Raw genomic sequence first — 17,026 nt, forward strand, 5'->3', positions numbered from 1 at the left:
GTACGAGACAAGGAATAGCATTGTATCAATATCTACTTTTACTGTCTCCATCCTTTAGGTAAAGGTGCCTCTTATCACGTAATGATGAATTGCACATGTGTGATGCTGTCTCAAATTATATCTTTTCCCAAAAGCCTTCTACTGAAAAAAAATTATGGCTGTAGGATTGTTCTAATGCTTGAACCTAAATAATATCAAACCAGTGAGAGTATATCAGAACAAAACTTTGATGAAAGTTTTTTAACAAAATTGATATTTCAGTAGGTAGTTTCCTTAAAAAAATGGAATATTTGAAAGGAATGAAGTTTTAAAACAAACATTTTGTCTTTATAGAAAGCAGAAGTGAATTCTTAGAGAAGTTACAAAGAGCTCGAGGCCAAGTAAAGCCATCTACTTCAAGTCAACCTATACTCTCAGCACCAGGACCTGCTAAACTCACTGTAGGGAATTGGTCACTAACATGTTTGAAAGAAGGAGAAATTGCTATTCATAACTCAGATGGCCAGCAAGCAACGATACTGAAAGAAGATTTACCTGGTTTTGTGTTTGAATCTAATAGAGGAACCAAGCATTCATTTACTGCAGAAACTTCTCTGGGTAAGTATGTAGGTATGTCAGTTTAACAGATAAGAATAAATGAATACGTTAAATTGCAATAAAATATGTTCTGTGAAATAACTTTTTTTTTTTTTTTTTTAAGGTTCAGAATTTGTGACTGGCTGGACTGGCAAAAGAGGCAGAAAACTAAAATCTAAGTTAGAAAAAACTAAGCAAAAGGTATTATTTATGGGATTTGCTTTGTTTTTTGTCTTTTATACTGATGTAGCAAGGCTTCAGGGGTAGATCGTAGGCATTTAAAAAATTGAGCCATGTAACATAAGCTACCCTAATCTAATGTATTTTTAGTTTTCCTCTTTCTGTGCTTATTATTTTCTGCAATATGTATACATTTACATATAGTTTTTATACTATAAGTAAACACTTATAGTTTTTATATTATAAGTATAAAAATAACTTACAGTTTTTATACTATAAGTAAACACCAACATTAAAATAGAAACAAAATTGAGACAAAGTATAAAATTTAAATTATTTTAAAATTATGTGAGTTATTAATGTCACAGAAACTTTAAACTCATGCTTTAATTATGATTAATGATAGTATTTTTAGTGATGTAGTGGGATTGAAAATGCATTATTATAATTTACAGTCTTGATTTAATACTTCGTGATGAATCAGTTTGAATTCCTGGTTCTAGATTCAGATAATTTGATGCTTAGTTTAATGGCCATCTCAGATGAAACCACTGTTTCAAAAAGATACAGGAGCAAATATGTTACTGACTCCAGGAGCAAATACGTTATTGACTCATATTACTAATTTTTAAATTCTATCCATTTATTATGCATTGGTTTTTTCAAAAATAAAGCCATTATATTTCTCTTTCTTTTTTTTTTTTAAATTGGCGTATAGTTGTTTTCCAATGTTATGTTAGTTTCTACTGTACAGTGAAGCAAAGTAGAGTTCCCTGTGCTATACAGCAGTTTCTTATTAGTTATGTTTTATACATATTAGTGTATATATGTCAGTCCCAATCTCCCAGTTCATCCTACCCCACCCCACCCCACTTTCCACCCCCCTTGGTGTCCATACGTTTGTTTCCTACATCCATGTCTCTATATTTCTTTTTTTTAAATAATATTTATTTATTTATTCATTCATTCATTCATTTATTCGGCTCTGCCAGGTCTTAGTTGTGGCACTCGGGATCTTCACTGCTGTATGCGAGTTCTTGGTTGTGGCATGCTGGATCTTCAGTTGCAGCATGCAGGATCCTCAGATGCAGCATGTGGGCTCCTTAGATGAGGCATGGGAACTCTTAGTTGTGGCATGCGAACTGTTAGTTGTGGCAGGCAAACTCTTAGTCGCAGCATGCGAACTCTTAGTCGCAGCATATGGGATCTAGTTTCCTGACCAGCGTTCGAACCCGGGCCCCCTGCATTGGGAGGGCAGAGTGTTAACCACTGGACCCAGGGAAGTCCCAAGCCATTATATGTCCATCTTTATTATATCATTTGTTCTTGAATTTTTTAATTTTTAAAAGAGAAAATAAAATCTCATAGTTAGATTCAGTATCTTCTGATGACACATTTTTATTTTACCTAAAATAATGATATAGTTTTTCCATATAGTATGTGAAGAATGCTTTTGGGTGATTGGGATAGGGGGGTACTTATGTGGCTTTGGCCATAGGAATAGTCATAAGGGGTTTTATTTGGAGCACTATATTATATAATATATATATGTTATATATATTATATATATTCATTCATGTCTTCATTTCCAGTTGTAAATTTGCTAGGCTATCCCAAAGATATTCCACATTTCCACATGCTAGACCTAGGAAAGAAAATTGCTTGCTTGCTTGCTTGCTTGCTTTCTTTTTCTCTCTCTCTCTCTCTCTCTTGCTTTCTTTAATTTATAAATGTATATTACCTCTATAGCTATATATATTATTCCATGATTGCTTCTGTGTTTTTCAAAAAACAGTGTGAAGCCAGAGGTTTTTTTCCAATTCAGGATATCTTAAGGGCATTTGAGGAAGAAATATCTCAATTGAAGGTAGCCATTAGATGGTAAAAGGAATTTGAACTAAATACAATTTTCATTTTCATGATAGTTATGTTCTATAAAGCTGCCATGAATACTGAACCATTGTTCCTTGGAGAAATACAGGTTTAGGTTCCTGTGAGGCTCTGGTCACATTTTTAAAGTTTTTTTTTTTTTTTTTTTTTGCGGTGCGCGGACCTCTCACTGTTGTGGCCTCTCCCGTTGCGGAGCACAGGCTCCGGATTCACGGGCCCAGCCGCTCTGCGGCATGTGGGATCTTCCCAGACCCGGGCACAAACCCGTGTCCCCTGCATCGACAGGTGGACTCCCAACCACTGCGCCACCAGGGAAGCCCACATTTTTAAAGTTTTTGCTGCACTGTGCTTGCCGAAAAATGACTGTGAAAAGTGCTGCAAGTATTGATTTGTGGATTACAAATGAATTTTAGTGACTAGTTGATTTCACAAACATTAAATTCTCAAATAATGAGGCTCAGCTGTAATTTTTATAAAGCTACCGGTCAGCTTTCTCAGGAGTTTTTTGGAATAAAAACTTTTTTGGTGTTGCATTAACCAACAAATCTAGATTAACTCCCAGGGAACTGAACTTATACAGTACAAAAGAAAAGTAAATCAATGAGGATATAGTCTCAGTCCTGTAGTTTCATTTTCTTAAAAAAATATGATTATTGATTCAGATCCTTGAAATCAGTAGTAAATCAGTGATCATGTGGCTCTTTTGCATATGAAAGTAGTATATATCAACATATAGTAATTTTAGGTAAAAATAATTTTAACTATTAGTTTTAATGTGTTTTTATTTCTTAATATTGTTTATAAAGGAATATTTTCTTCAGTGTTGTCTGATATCCAGAACTTACCTTTTAATTCTGAAAGGCATACTAAAATAGAATGGGAAGGTACTATTAATTCATTTAGGGAGTGAAATTTTTTGTTACATTAGAGCTGTGCTTATGATTTAAATGAAATCACATAAATCTTAAATTTACATTATTTAAGCATATATTTTAAAGAATGTTACATACTAAATTTCATCAGACCCAAGCCTTGGACATGTGTGGGTTTCTCTCTCAAATAACATTAATTTAACTTAAATGAGAGGTAATTAGTACCCAAACTGATAATACAGTCATTCTTTCTCTTGATGAAATATATAAATATATGAGCATCATATATACTTTGTGTGAATAAATAGAAAAAAGACATAATAACCTAAAGTACACCCAGAATGTTAAAAGGTTCAACTTCAGTTGATGGAATTATAGATGGCTTAATTTTCTTTCTTTCTTTCTTTCTTTTTTTTTTTTTGCTTATTTGTATTTTCTAATTGGTTCACCATAAAACAGGTTACTTTTATTAAAAAGAGCGAAGTGACCTTTTTATAGGTTTAATTTGATTTAAATGAAATAAGCTCCTATTTGGTATATGAATACAAAGTTTAAAACTTAAAATTATAAGTTCTTCGATTTGACATTGCTAAAATCTGCTAGAGTAGTTTTTCAACCGTGAGAACTTCTTGATGTATATGAATAGAAGTAGTAACATTTTTTGGAACTTGATACTGGCACAAACATCTTAATTCTAAAGGTTGCATGTATATATTTAAAAGGAAGATTTGGTAAAATTATTAATTGTAGTAAAGATTCACATTTACTATTTTTATTTTGGTAGGTACGAACTATGGCTCGAGATTTATATGATGACCACTTTAAAGCTGTTGAAAGCATGCCTCGTGGAGTAGTGGTAACACTCAGAAACATAGCAACTCAGTTAGAGTCATCTTGGGAACTTCATACAAATAGACAAGTATGTTAGCCTCTAGATTTTATGACACACAGTGATCTTGGTTTCCTTTTTTCCTGCGTTACTATCTCTTTATTGTGATAAAATTTTATATTCTGGGTATTGATTAGGGGGTCAGAAAATTATCACCCATTATCAACCATAAAAAAAAACCAAAATTTTTTATGGTTTTGTGAGGTAAGAAGGGTTTTTACATTTCTAAATGGTTGAACACAAATCAAAAGTAAGAATAATATTTCATGATACCTGAAAATTATATGCATGTGTAAAGTCAGTGTCCATAGTAGTTTTATTGCTCACAGCCATGCTCATTTATTTACATACTGTCCGTGACTGATTTAGTGGCCACAATGGCAGACTTAAATAGGTGTGACCAAGATATGTGATGTGGCCTGTGAAGCCTAAAATATTTACAGCCGGCCCTTTACAAAAGAGTTTACCAGGCCTGGTAGAGATAATTTGCATTAATAATTTGAATTTCTTAATCTAATTTAGTATCTATTTTATTTTCATGGTAATTGATGCTCTGATAAATTAAGTATGTTAAGACCTGTTTGTTTTTTCGATTGTCTTTTAAAAAAATTTTGTTTCTTTTAGTGTATTGAGAGTGAGAACACTTGGAGAGATTTAATGAAGACAGCTTTAGAAAATCTAATTGTACTTTTGAAGGATGAAAACACAATTTCACCATATGAAATGTGCAGTAGTGGCTTGGTGCAAGCGCTTCTTACTGTTTTAAATAATGTAAGTTTATGAAGTAGTACAGAATGAGGTATATAGTTAAAAAAAATATTTTTAACTACACTTTGACAGAGCGAGATTTACTTTGTTTTTGTCAAGATGTATTAAAAACTGAGTAGTAAATGTTAACATTTATAATTTTTCCAGCCTTTCAAGTTTTATGATTAGTTTGAGCCAGTTGAATTAAATAATTGAGTTTATTTAGATTTTTTTGGTTACCTAATTATAATTTGTTCAAGATTTGTTTGAACAAAACACTTGCTTGTAGTAGCCTAAGATTTAACATTATTCACTGCTGTGATTCCCTCATAACATAAAATGGAGTTAGTCTATAGGCCTTTTTAAATACCTAAAATATTTGCATAAAATTAATTTATGAGCATTGGCAATTTAGGAAGTTTATGTGAATATTTGACATGTATTTGCTAATAACCTTATATTTCTCTTCGATTTAGACTGCATTACTATCTCTTTATTGTGATAAAATTTTTTCCTTTATTTTAATGAAAGGTGTGTATCTATATACACCCCCACACACACTTATATTTTAACAAATTCTAACAGAATAAATTATGAAAAGTGAAGGTTTTCTCCCCATTTTAGTTCTGTTTGCCATTTTAATTTCTTGATCTTAATCATTGTACTTTAACTGCAGTGTCTCGTGTTTCCTTCATTATTTTTACCATTTATATTCTCATTTATTAAAATTATATTGATATAGCATCACTTAGTAGTATCTATGAAATCATTGTTTTGATATACCAGTCATATTTTTTCTAATACTAATTAATGTAAATAGTACTGTTAAAATGCAAAATGTTCATAAATAATCTGAAATTACCTTGCATACCACTACACTTTGAGAAAAGGAGTATAATTGCCACTTCATTATGAACACTGAAGATATTAGCCATGATCTACTAGTCATATAATGAAAAGAATTTTAATTGAAAGAAAATAATGATTTCACTTACATTGTATTGATAATTTTGTAATATATTAATATTCATCTTGCAGAATGTGTTTTGATAAATTTCAGTAACAGCCCTAAAACTTTTTTTTTCCTTTTTTTTTTTTAGAGCATGGATTTAGATATGAAGCAAGATTGTAGTCAACTGGTAGAAAGAATAAATGTTTTTAAGACAGCCTTTAGTGAAAATGAAGATGATGAAAGGTAAATCCCCAAATTTCTTTTAATTTGATGTTTGCAGTGTTTGCAAGTTGATAGCTTTCCTTTAAAATAGAGCCTAGTATAGTGTTTATACACAAAGTAGGAACTTTTTTATTCAGTACAAAAGTAGCTTATATTATAAATAGATAAAAAAGGAAAGATTTTTAAAGTATTTTTTAATCTAATGGAATAAAAGGAAGATTACATGTCTGCTGTGAATGCAACTGACCTCTTATTTTAAATTAGATAATCTTTAAGATACAAGTGGAAATTTGAACACTGATTAAATAGTTGTTGATATTAAGTAGTAATTGTTCATTACCTTTTAGGTGTCGCAATGATATTATTTTATTTTTTAAGAATCCTTTTGTAGGGGTACATACCCAGAGTATTTCTGGGTGAAATGATATGTTATTTGGCATTTTCTTTTTTTTAAAAATTTTTTATAAATTTGTTTATTTTTATTTTTGGCTGCGTTGGGTCTTTGTTGCTGCCTGTGGGCTTTTTGTAGTTGCAGTGAGCTGGGGCTACTCTTCGTTGTGGTGCACGGGCTTCTCATTGCAGTGGCTTCTCTTGTTGTGGAGCGTGGGCTCTAGGTATGTGGGCTTCAGTAGTTGTGGCTCATGGGCTCTAGAGCACAGGCTCAGTAGATGTGGAGCACAGGCTTAGTTGCTCCGTGGCACGTGGTATCTTCCCAGACCAGGACTTGAACCCTGTGTTGGCAGGCACATTCTTAACCACTGTGCCACTAGGGAAGTCCCCTGGCATTTTCTTTGAAATATACAGGAAGGCGAGAAATGGGTGGGGATATAGATAGAAATCAATTGGCTATTAGTAGGTAATTGTTGAAGCTGGGTCATGAGTTGATGAAGGTGCATTTTACTATTTTATTACTTTTGAATGTGATTGAATTTTTAAAATAATAAGCGAAATTCAATTAATTCCATTAATTTTAAATACCATTTTAAATGAGTGCATATTACATTATATGGATATATAATAATTTATTGAAATAGTCTATTAAACATATTGGCTGTTTGCAAATTATTACTAATACTAAAATGTAAGTATCTTGGTGGAAACATCTTTTTACATAAATTCCTTTAAATTGTATTACTGAGTTATTGATGATGTTTTAAAGGTTTTTGATATAAATTGTCATGTTGTTTTCCAGAAATATTATACCAGTGTTGCCTTGCCAACAATACTGTCATTTTCAAAACTTTGCTGCTTTATATATTCTTTTATATGTATCAGATATTATATAATAAAATTGTTTAAACTTTAAAAAATAAATTACATGTTAAATTATACATTACTTTTTTTTTTTTTGCGGTACGCGGGCCTCTCAGTGCTGTGCTGTGGCCTCTCCTGTTGCGGAGCACAGGCTCTGGACACGCAGGCCCAGCGGCCATGGCTCACAGGCCCAGCCGCTCTGCGGCATGTGGGATCTTCCCGGACCGGGGCACGAACCCGCGTCCCCTGCCTCGGCAGGCGGACTCCCAACCACTGCACCACCAGGGAAGCCCAAATTATACATTACTTTGAATGCAGTTGATGAACATTTCATAAGAAAAATGAAACATTTTATTAAGTGAGGAAATTGAGTTATAAGATTATTTTTGCTTACTCTAATACAAAATTAGACTTCTCTTTGCATTAATAAAGAAAGTAGGGGGTCTATATGAGGTTGGTTATTACAGTTTCTTTATGAACTTTAGCATGAACTTATATAAAAGCTCTTAACGATTATTTTTTTTCCTAGTCGACCAGCTGTTGCATTAATCCGAAAGTTAATAGCTGTACTAGAATCTATTGAACGTCTACCTCTCCATTTGTATGATACACCAGGATCCACTTATAACCTCCAGGTAACCATGGAAAAATGCAGTTGCTGTTATTGCTGAATGCATTTAGGAGCAGGCTTAGATAGTTTTCTTTAAAAAAACAAAACCAAAAAACTTTTATATTTTATTAACGAACGATTGTGCTTAATCATTAAAGACTTTAACCTTTAATGACATTTGATTGTTCTTTTTAATGACTCTTGAATGTATTGGTATTTTAATGTTTATTTTAGGTTTTAAATCATATTTGGTAGGTCATATTTGGCGAAAGACACCTTATCAGTGGGAAAGCAGTAAAGAGAGTCCTTCTGTTCTAGAATTATGAGTTAAGTCCCTTCGTCTCTGAGTGTATCTCAACATATGAGAAAATGTGAAAATATTTTAGGCACAGGTTTTTTTTCTTGCTTTCTGTATGTCATTGTTTAGAACCAGATGGCCTTCCTTAGCTATTTCTATTGATTTTTGATATCTGTCATTATCACATGGTTTTATAAAAAACCTGTTTTCTTCCTGAGTGTCACTCACTTGGTTGACATTCTTATTAATTCATTAAATTATTCTTTTGTTAGCATCTAGTATCCAGATATTAACAGACAAAACAAATAATTCTTACTGCTAATATTCCAAAACAGATCTTTATCACATCTTCTGTAGGTTACTTTGGTATTTTCTAGCATGTTCTTTGGCCTTGAATCTTGCCTTTATTTGATCTATCCTGCATTCCACTGTATCAAATAGTTTCTTTTAAATATGGCCTTTAATAAGTGACTAAAACTATTTGCAATAACAGTGCCTACTCAAGGCAAAAAACTTACCATACCTCCAAAAACCCAGTAGTGTTACCAAAGCCAACTAGACTCCCAGACTAGAAAGCTTGTTCATAGAGTTACAGTATAATTAGTATATCTGACATGATGTATATATTAAACAAGATGTAGAGGTCTACTTTGTGCTTTACTTCAGATCGAATAATATAGAGGAACAAGGGGATTTTTTGGTCTACCCTTTTAAAGGTTTTATCCTTGATAGATGAATGAGGTAGAAATAGGTCTCAAAGACTGGAAATTCCCCTGCTTATACTTTTACAGTCCTAGGAGCACCAACATCTTTTATTATACGTACCTCATTTTAGGAGACTGTGCAAGATACAAAGATAGGAAGGCTGGGAATATGCCCCCTGGTAATTTTGCAGTCTGAAATGCTTTCCAAATGTACATGTAAATATTTAATTATGTGTCTAAAGGAATTAGTTAAGATTTATACAGAAATGAAGCACATACCTGTTTTATTTACTAAAGCATATTGGATTGGAAGCTATCTTGTATTTTTTTAAGTTTATTAGCCATAGATTATTTAATATATTCTAGCTTTAAAAGCATAAGTTAATTAGCTACTTTTTATAACTTACTTGGAAAATTGCAAGTTATCAGTTAGGGGTTGTAATATTTCTATTAAGTGTTTCAGAATAATTTTATTTAAACCATGTATGTTTGAAGTTGTTTAGAAATTCTAAGTAAATTTCTTTGTTTCTTTCTTGAAAATATTATTCAGTGGACCTCTTTTAAAAAAAAACATTTAATAGAAAACAGACATTGATCCTTCCTTTATGGTTATACTTTATAAATCTCAATTGCTGTGTTATGTAACATTTTTCATTTTCAAAATTCTAAGAAAACAATATTTTCTGAAGCATTTTGATCATTTCTGTGTAGATACTTACAAGAAGATTAAGATTTCGGTTGGAACGTGCACCTGGTGAAACTGCATTGATAGACAGGACCGGCAGGATGTTGAAGATGGAGCCCTTGGCTACAGTTGAATCTCTAGAACAGTATCTCTTAAAAATGGTGAGTTTGTGGCAAGGGAATGGTGAAATAAGCATTCTTTGCTGTGGTTTAGGCCTTTAGAAAAGTGGTTTGGGAAGTATTTTTACAGTTACAGTAATAGAGTTTGACCTAGTAATTCCATTTTAGAAAATAATCTTTATACACTCTAAATGGTTTCTTCATCAAAGATGTCTATTATAGTTATTTTTAATACTCAAATAGTGAACAAAACCTTAATGCTAATCAAATAAAGGAATATCAAGTTGGTAATTACTTCCATTAATTTGAATATTATATAGCTATAATATATACAGACAGATAGGAGAAAAATGTTTTTGTAAAGTTTGATCAAGACTTTGTTTTATTCTATCTATTGAAATAATAGACTAAAGAAATACTCTCTGATATTAATAGTGGGGTGCTATGATTATGGAATTTTCTGGGTTTTTTTTCTTTTTCAAATATTCTTAAATGAATATTGATTATAAAATAATTCACATTAAAGAGATAGGAACCAAATGGGCACTGCATTTCAAAATATCATAATTAAGGTGTCTTCCATATTTTCTTTGGTTAGGTAGCAAAGCAGTGGTATGATTTTGACCGATCTTCATTTGTTTTTGTTCGAAAATTAAGAGAAGGCCAAAATTTTATATTTCGGCACCAGCATGATTTTGATGAAAATGGAATCATTTACTGGATTGGGACAAATGCCAAGTAAGTCATTATTTAATGTTGGTTGAAAACATTCACCTGGAAAAAGAATTCTAGGTAGTAGAATAAAATTAACCACTCTGAGTATCCTGCAGTTTTAGGAATTTCGTCTTTTAGGTTAAATTTAAGACCATCCAAATTACTTTTTATGAAGAAAAAAATACCTAAATTGTTAAATGTAGAATTTTTCTTAATTAATATAATTTTATGTGGATAAAAGCTAGTCTGAGCAAATGCAGTTATTTTAATAGTATTAACTGTTAACACTGATTAAGAGTATTTTCTTTGTTTTTGTGTAGAACTGCATATGAATGGGTTAATCCAGCTGCTTATGGACTTGTAGTAGTAACATCATCAGAAGGAAGAAATCTACCTTATGGCCGCTTAGAAGACATATTAAGTCGTGACAATTCAGCTTTAAATTGTCATAGCAATGATGATAAGAATGCCTGGTTTGCCATAGATCTGGGTCTCTGGGTGGTACCATCAGCATATACACTTCGTCATGCTCGTGGTTATGGAAGGTCTGCACTGAGAAATTGGGTTTTCCAGGTATCCAAAGATGGACAGAACTGGACTTCTTTGTATACCCATGTTGATGACTGCAGTCTCAATGAACCAGGGTTAGTTGAGGAGTCTTTGTAAATTGGAAAACTCAGTAAAGAGCTTTGTTTATTTTTAGAACTGTATCCTCCTAGAGCTCTCTTTTTTGTAAGATACTGAAACAAGATTTTCTTTCTAAAAATATCACTTGATACCGTCATTTAGGTATTAAAATTTTGAAATACTGACTTTGTCAAAACCATCAAATGCTTTAAACATTAGTAGAAGCTGAGCTTACTTATTTAAAAAGAAGTTGATACATAGCTGTATGTGTGTATATATAGCACACTGATAAAAACCAAAAAAAATGGAGTTAACTTTTACTAAACTCTCCATTTATTCACATAGTATATGTGAATGTTTGACAAATTAACAGTGACTATTGATTTTTCTTATTTTATGTATCTGTTTTCCTAAATTTTATATATTGATCATATATATTTTTTTAAGGACAAAAAGTCAGCATTATATTTCTAAAAAATTTAGTTCTAATAAAGTTTAATTGTACATTGTGGCACATTTTGAGGAGTAGAGTGTAGAGTTAAATTACTTTTCTGTATGTGATGTAGTATGGAAGGAGCTTCTTAACATTATGATTAATAGGTAATATTTTCAAGCTTTAAAGTTAATATTTTAGTATATCATTTAAAATTTTGCAAAAATTTAAAAATGTTTTTCATCATAAAAACATTGTTATTCATAAAATTTCTGGTCTTGTTTCTTTGTATTTTATTATTCATAAGTCATTTAGTGTTATGAGTCAAATTAATAATATACATTTACACATTTCATTTTTAATTTATTTTCTTTACTGCTATTTTTCTCCTTTGATTTCTTGATTCTTGTGTGACAAACCATTGACTGAACATGAAAGTTAGTTTACTTTTCATATAGTTTTCTGTTATGTAACAAAATCTTCACCACCTTAAACATCTTTTTCATATGTTTAAAACATTACATAATATTTTCCCTAACACATTCACAGGTCAACAGCCACCTGGCCTCTTGATCCACCGAAGGATGAGAAACAAGGGTGGCGACATGTGAGAATTAAACAGATGGGGAAGAATGCTAGTGGCCAAACCCATTATCTCTCACTATCTGGATTTGAACTTTATGGCACTGTAAATGGAGTATGTGAAGATCAGCTAGGTAAAGAGATGAGAGTAGGTTTTTCTAACTTACTAAAACAATTATATTTATAAAAAGCGACTTTGTTTATATTTCTCTAATTTCTGCCTTACAGGAAAAGCAGCTAAGGAAGCAGAAGCTAACCTTAGAAGACAGAGACGTCTAGTACGCTCCCAGGTACTGAAGTACATGGTTCCAGGGGCTCGTGTGATCAGAGGCCTTGATTGGAAATGGCGGGATCAGGATGGCAGCCCACAGGGAGAAGGCACTGTCACAGGAGAACTGCATAATGGTGAGTAGGTGCTTAGCATTTGTAGTGTAGAAATCGAGTATTTAAATAACAAAATATTTTTCTTTTGTTACTTTGGGGTAATTTATAAATTGACTAAATGTTCCAGGACTAAGTAGAAGAACTGATTTATTGGTTTTATGTTAAAAATGGGAAAAATCATTTATTTAGAAATAGGAAAAATTTTTAATTCTTAGGTTTTGACTCAAAACTTATTGCTAATATTTTGAAGTAATTAATAAGCTAGTATAAGGTGAATACCCTAAAGAAACATTTTCTGCTGTTTTTATGGTTTTTTAGTTTATTATTCATAAGTTTCCATTGATTTTTATCTTAATTTCTTATGCTTTTCTTTAATTGTTGGCTTGACAAAAATCAGGGCAGAATTTTTTGTTCAATTATGAGTCACATAGAAGAAAAAGCATTAACATTTATAGTTAAATATTTTTCAGTAAAGCATCGAACAAAAATTGTAGACTTTTCATTTATTAGTTAACTATAAGATATTTCACAATGTTTCACAGTCTACCAGTTTTTCCTTGGGGTAGGGGTTATTGTTTAAAATCAAGTTCAGTTTTAACTTTTGATCTGTAGATTTTAAAGAAGTCCATACCCACTTAAATTGCTTTTAACTCCCAGAAGCAACTATAGTGGCTAGTTTTTTTTTTTTATAACTTAAAAGACTCACTTATTAGTGGATAATTTGCCTAACCAGTAGTGGATTCTTATGAATTTTGCCTAGCATTAAAAAAAAAAGAAGAGTAAAATGTTTATATTCTCAACTTACACCAAATATTGAAAGAGACATAATAAAAGTGACAATGCTTAGGAGAATGACTAACATTTGATATCTTAACTATGTGATAAAGGCATTTATTTACTTAAACTATTTTTGGTTTTATTACGCTTAAGATTCTGTTCCTTAAATTACGTTACTAAATGCATTTCTGTATAGTCATACCCTAATTGCAGATCACTGTCATGATAGCAGGTTTATAGTGAGTGAGCATGTACGTAGCTGCCAAAATTCATTAAAAAAAAAATAGCTGAATAATAATAGTCCCATTCAACTCAGAAATTTCCAATATTCTTGTTTTTAGGCATCTTAATGATACTTAGTTAACAGTCTATTCCCCCTAAATTATTTGACTTTTAAGTGTGTGAGCTAGTTAGAGATATGTGAATACAGCGTATTTTTCTTGGGCGGGAGTCAAGTGAAGCAACTGGAATCTTAATTTCAGAATTTAGCATGTAAGAAAGGCTTATTTTACTGATTTGACAAATGTAACGGAGTCATACCTTAAAACCCTTATGCCATAGAGGGTTCTTAGCTTTCAAATACTGAAGCTAACCATTTCTAATAATGGCTAGTTATTACTAATTCTATCTTTTTATCTATCTTTTGAGTATAAGAGGAGTTCAGAGTTTTGTATCTTTACACTTATGGATAGTGTGTATGTACCCTTTCTGAGTGATCAGTTTAAACACATTCTCAAGCAGAATATGAATGGTTTACAGTTTTGAGTTATTTTTCTGTGCTATATCAATTAAAGCTCTTTCCTTTCTAAAGAATCTTTGTGTTGGTAGGAATACCCATTTTTTAATTTATTCCACAAATATGAGTGCCTACTATGTAAAGGTACTTCGTTAGACTTCAGATACACAATGATCAACAAAAAAGTATGACCCCCTGCTTTCTGGGTAAAACAGATAAATTTACAGTTACAGATTTTGATAAGTACTATGAAATAAGTTATCAGTATGTTTTGGAACCAGTTAATACAATACAAATGTAATTTTTATTTGGGATTGGGATATGTTTTTGAACTTTTCCTTTTCTCACGCTTTTCCATGTTGCAGAAGAGATAGTTAAATGTTGGTTCTTCAGAGGTTATTTCAGCATACAGAATAAATTGAGGCAATTGAAATGTCATCTAAACTAGATTATGTAGATTTGGGGCAGTCAGTTTCCTCTCAAACAACTTGTATGCAGATAATGCCCACAGGTAATTCAGTATTACTTAAACCCCTCTGAGCCTCATCGTACACTTATATGAACTGGGCATGTGTGTGCGTGCGTGTGCGCATGCACGGGAGTATGTGTGTGTATGGGTAAAGTACTTTTATTTAAACTTTATAAAGACTTAGCACTTTACAAAAATAAATATTTTTATGTGTTTTTTTTCCTCTGAAGTAGTTAGCTTATAGCACTAAAATAAGATTGTAAAATTTCTATTAATTTTCTAATAGGCAATTTGTTTTGTTTTTGGAAGTTAATTACCATTTTTAAAAAGAATAAGTATCATTTTCCAAGCATAAGTAAACATAGATTTAATATTGTTATTCTCGTTCTTTTCACGTTATTAGCTTTATCACATAGGTTCTATCTAATAAAAGAGCCTAGCATACTTTTAAAATTTTGGTTTTAGAATTTTCTGCGCTTATTCAAATTTATTAAACTTAATCATAAGAGAACCAAATAACCACTGAACTTTGAGAACACAACCGAAATGCTAACTTAGTGTTATTTGAACTATAGTGACCTAGAATTTCTACAGTGATATATGAATATTTTGTCTGTCAATTATAGGATTTAGCCCAAACTTAGAAATTAATGGTTAAGCTAGCACTTTTTTCTATAAATAACATTTGACCACATAATCATATTTAGCAACTGAAAAAGCTTTTACTTAGATTTCATCTATACTTGAAGTTGTAACATTTTACCATTTTTATCAGGCTTTTTACAATTTTTAACAGTTCTTCCCCTTAAAAGATACCCCAATAGATGTAAACATGACCCTTACATTAAGCATCACCAGAACAAACAGTTCAGAAATAAGAGAAATAGGAGGAAGGATTTAATTTTAGTTAGCAGACCTTAGATGACTAGAAATTCAGAGAAGTGCAGCACTGATGAAAAGCTGATCCCATATTGTGGAGCTACTGTCTGACACGCTCCTATCTGCTTTCTGCTGGGTCTCACAAACTCCTGTCCCTTTCCAGGCTGGATTGATGTCACCTGGGATGCTGGTGGCTCAAACTCTTACCGTATGGGCGCAGAAGGAAAATTTGACCTCAAGCTTGCACCAGGGTACGACCCTGATACAGTGGCATCACCCAAACCTGTTTCATCCACTGTTTCAGGCACAACGCAATCATGGAGCAGCTTGGTGAAAAACAACTGTCCAGACAAGACATCTGCTGCTGCAGGCTCCTCAAGTAGAAAAGGAAGCAGCAGTTCTGTGTGTAGCGTGGCCAGTAGCAGCGACATCAGCTTGGGTTCGACCAAAACGGAACGGAGATCAGAAATTGTAATGGAACACAGTATAGTTTCAGGAGCTGATGTCCATGAACCAATTGTTGTTCTTTCATCTGCTGAAAACGTCCCTCAAACAGAAGTAGGGTCATCTTCCAGTGCAAGTACCAGCACCTTAACAACGGAAATGGGAAGTGAAAATGCTGAAAGAAAGTTAGGCCCTGATAGTTCTGTTCGTGCTCCTGGGGAGTCTGGTGCAATATCCATGGGAATTGTTAGTGTTAGTTCTCCTGATGTTAGTTCAGTATCTGAGTTAACTAATAAAGAAGCAGCTTCACAACGGCCCCTTAGCTCTTCAGCAAGTAACAGACTATCAGTGAGTTCTTTGTTAGCTGCTGGGGCCCCTATGAGCTCTAGTGCAAGTGTTCCTAACCTGTCCTCAAGAGAAACATCTAGCTTGGAGAGTTTTGTAAGGAGAGTGGCAAACATAGCACGGACTAATGCCACGAACAACATGAATCTAAGCCGAAGCAGCAGTGATAACAACACTAATACTTTGGGGAGGAATGTGATGAGCACAGCAAGTAAGTGAGCTTTTCCTTATGGAACCCAATGCTTTTTCCACTCGGAGGGATGCAAAGTAGGATCTGTTCAAGTGGATTCTGGCTTCAGTCTTTAACTAGATCATTAACCATGTTAGATACAACTGTGTCAAATTTAGCACTTCAGGAATATGAGGTTAAGTTCTATAGAACTGTGATATTTTAAGAATTCTGATCAGGTGTGATAAAGAACCTCTTATTCTAAATAATAACACACTTCTGTTTTTCACTGTTCTGTGATAAATTGTTAAGTATGGTTGCAAGAGGAAATAGATGACTATTAAATATCATCAAAGTCAATTGAAATCAGAGCGTAATATTGGCATAGCTTTTACTTAGGTCCTGAATTGATATTAGCTTCTGAAAGTTTTTAATTCTAATTAAAGCTACCAGTGGGTCAAAGTAATTC

The 17,026-nt window shown here is 32.4% G+C and overlaps 1 protein-coding gene across 7 annotated transcripts in view; it reads left to right on the forward strand.

Moving 5' to 3' along the window:
• The window catches only part of HECTD1 (HECT domain E3 ubiquitin protein ligase 1), an 89,996-nt gene that overhangs the window by 49,433 nt on the left and 23,537 nt on the right, over window positions 1–17,026 (forward strand). For 2 of the 7 annotated variants that reach the window (XM_019924059.3, XM_019924060.3), the window contains exons 14-25: window positions 334–597; window positions 701–777; window positions 4,303–4,437; window positions 5,032–5,178; window positions 6,255–6,349; window positions 8,112–8,217; window positions 9,906–10,040; window positions 10,597–10,736; window positions 11,033–11,356; window positions 12,322–12,488; window positions 12,583–12,759; window positions 15,763–16,599. In XM_019924059.3, coding sequence (XP_019779618.1) covers window positions 334–597; window positions 701–777; window positions 4,303–4,437; window positions 5,032–5,178; window positions 6,255–6,349; window positions 8,112–8,217; window positions 9,906–10,040; window positions 10,597–10,736; window positions 11,033–11,356; window positions 12,322–12,488; window positions 12,583–12,759; window positions 15,763–16,599 — 2,604 coding nt within the window. The remainder of the gene's footprint in view (window positions 1–333; window positions 598–700; window positions 778–4,302; window positions 4,438–5,031; window positions 5,179–6,254; window positions 6,350–8,111; window positions 8,218–9,905; window positions 10,041–10,596; window positions 10,737–11,032; window positions 11,357–12,321; window positions 12,489–12,582; window positions 12,760–15,762; window positions 16,600–17,026) is intronic. The other 5 variants (XM_019924061.3, XM_073800569.1, XM_019924063.3 and 2 more) reach the window with 3 other exon arrangements.

Source organism: Tursiops truncatus, chromosome 2, assembly GCF_011762595.2.
Source record: "Tursiops truncatus isolate mTurTru1 chromosome 2, mTurTru1.mat.Y, whole genome shotgun sequence".
Taxonomy (NCBI): Eukaryota; Metazoa; Chordata; class Mammalia; order Artiodactyla; family Delphinidae; genus Tursiops; species Tursiops truncatus.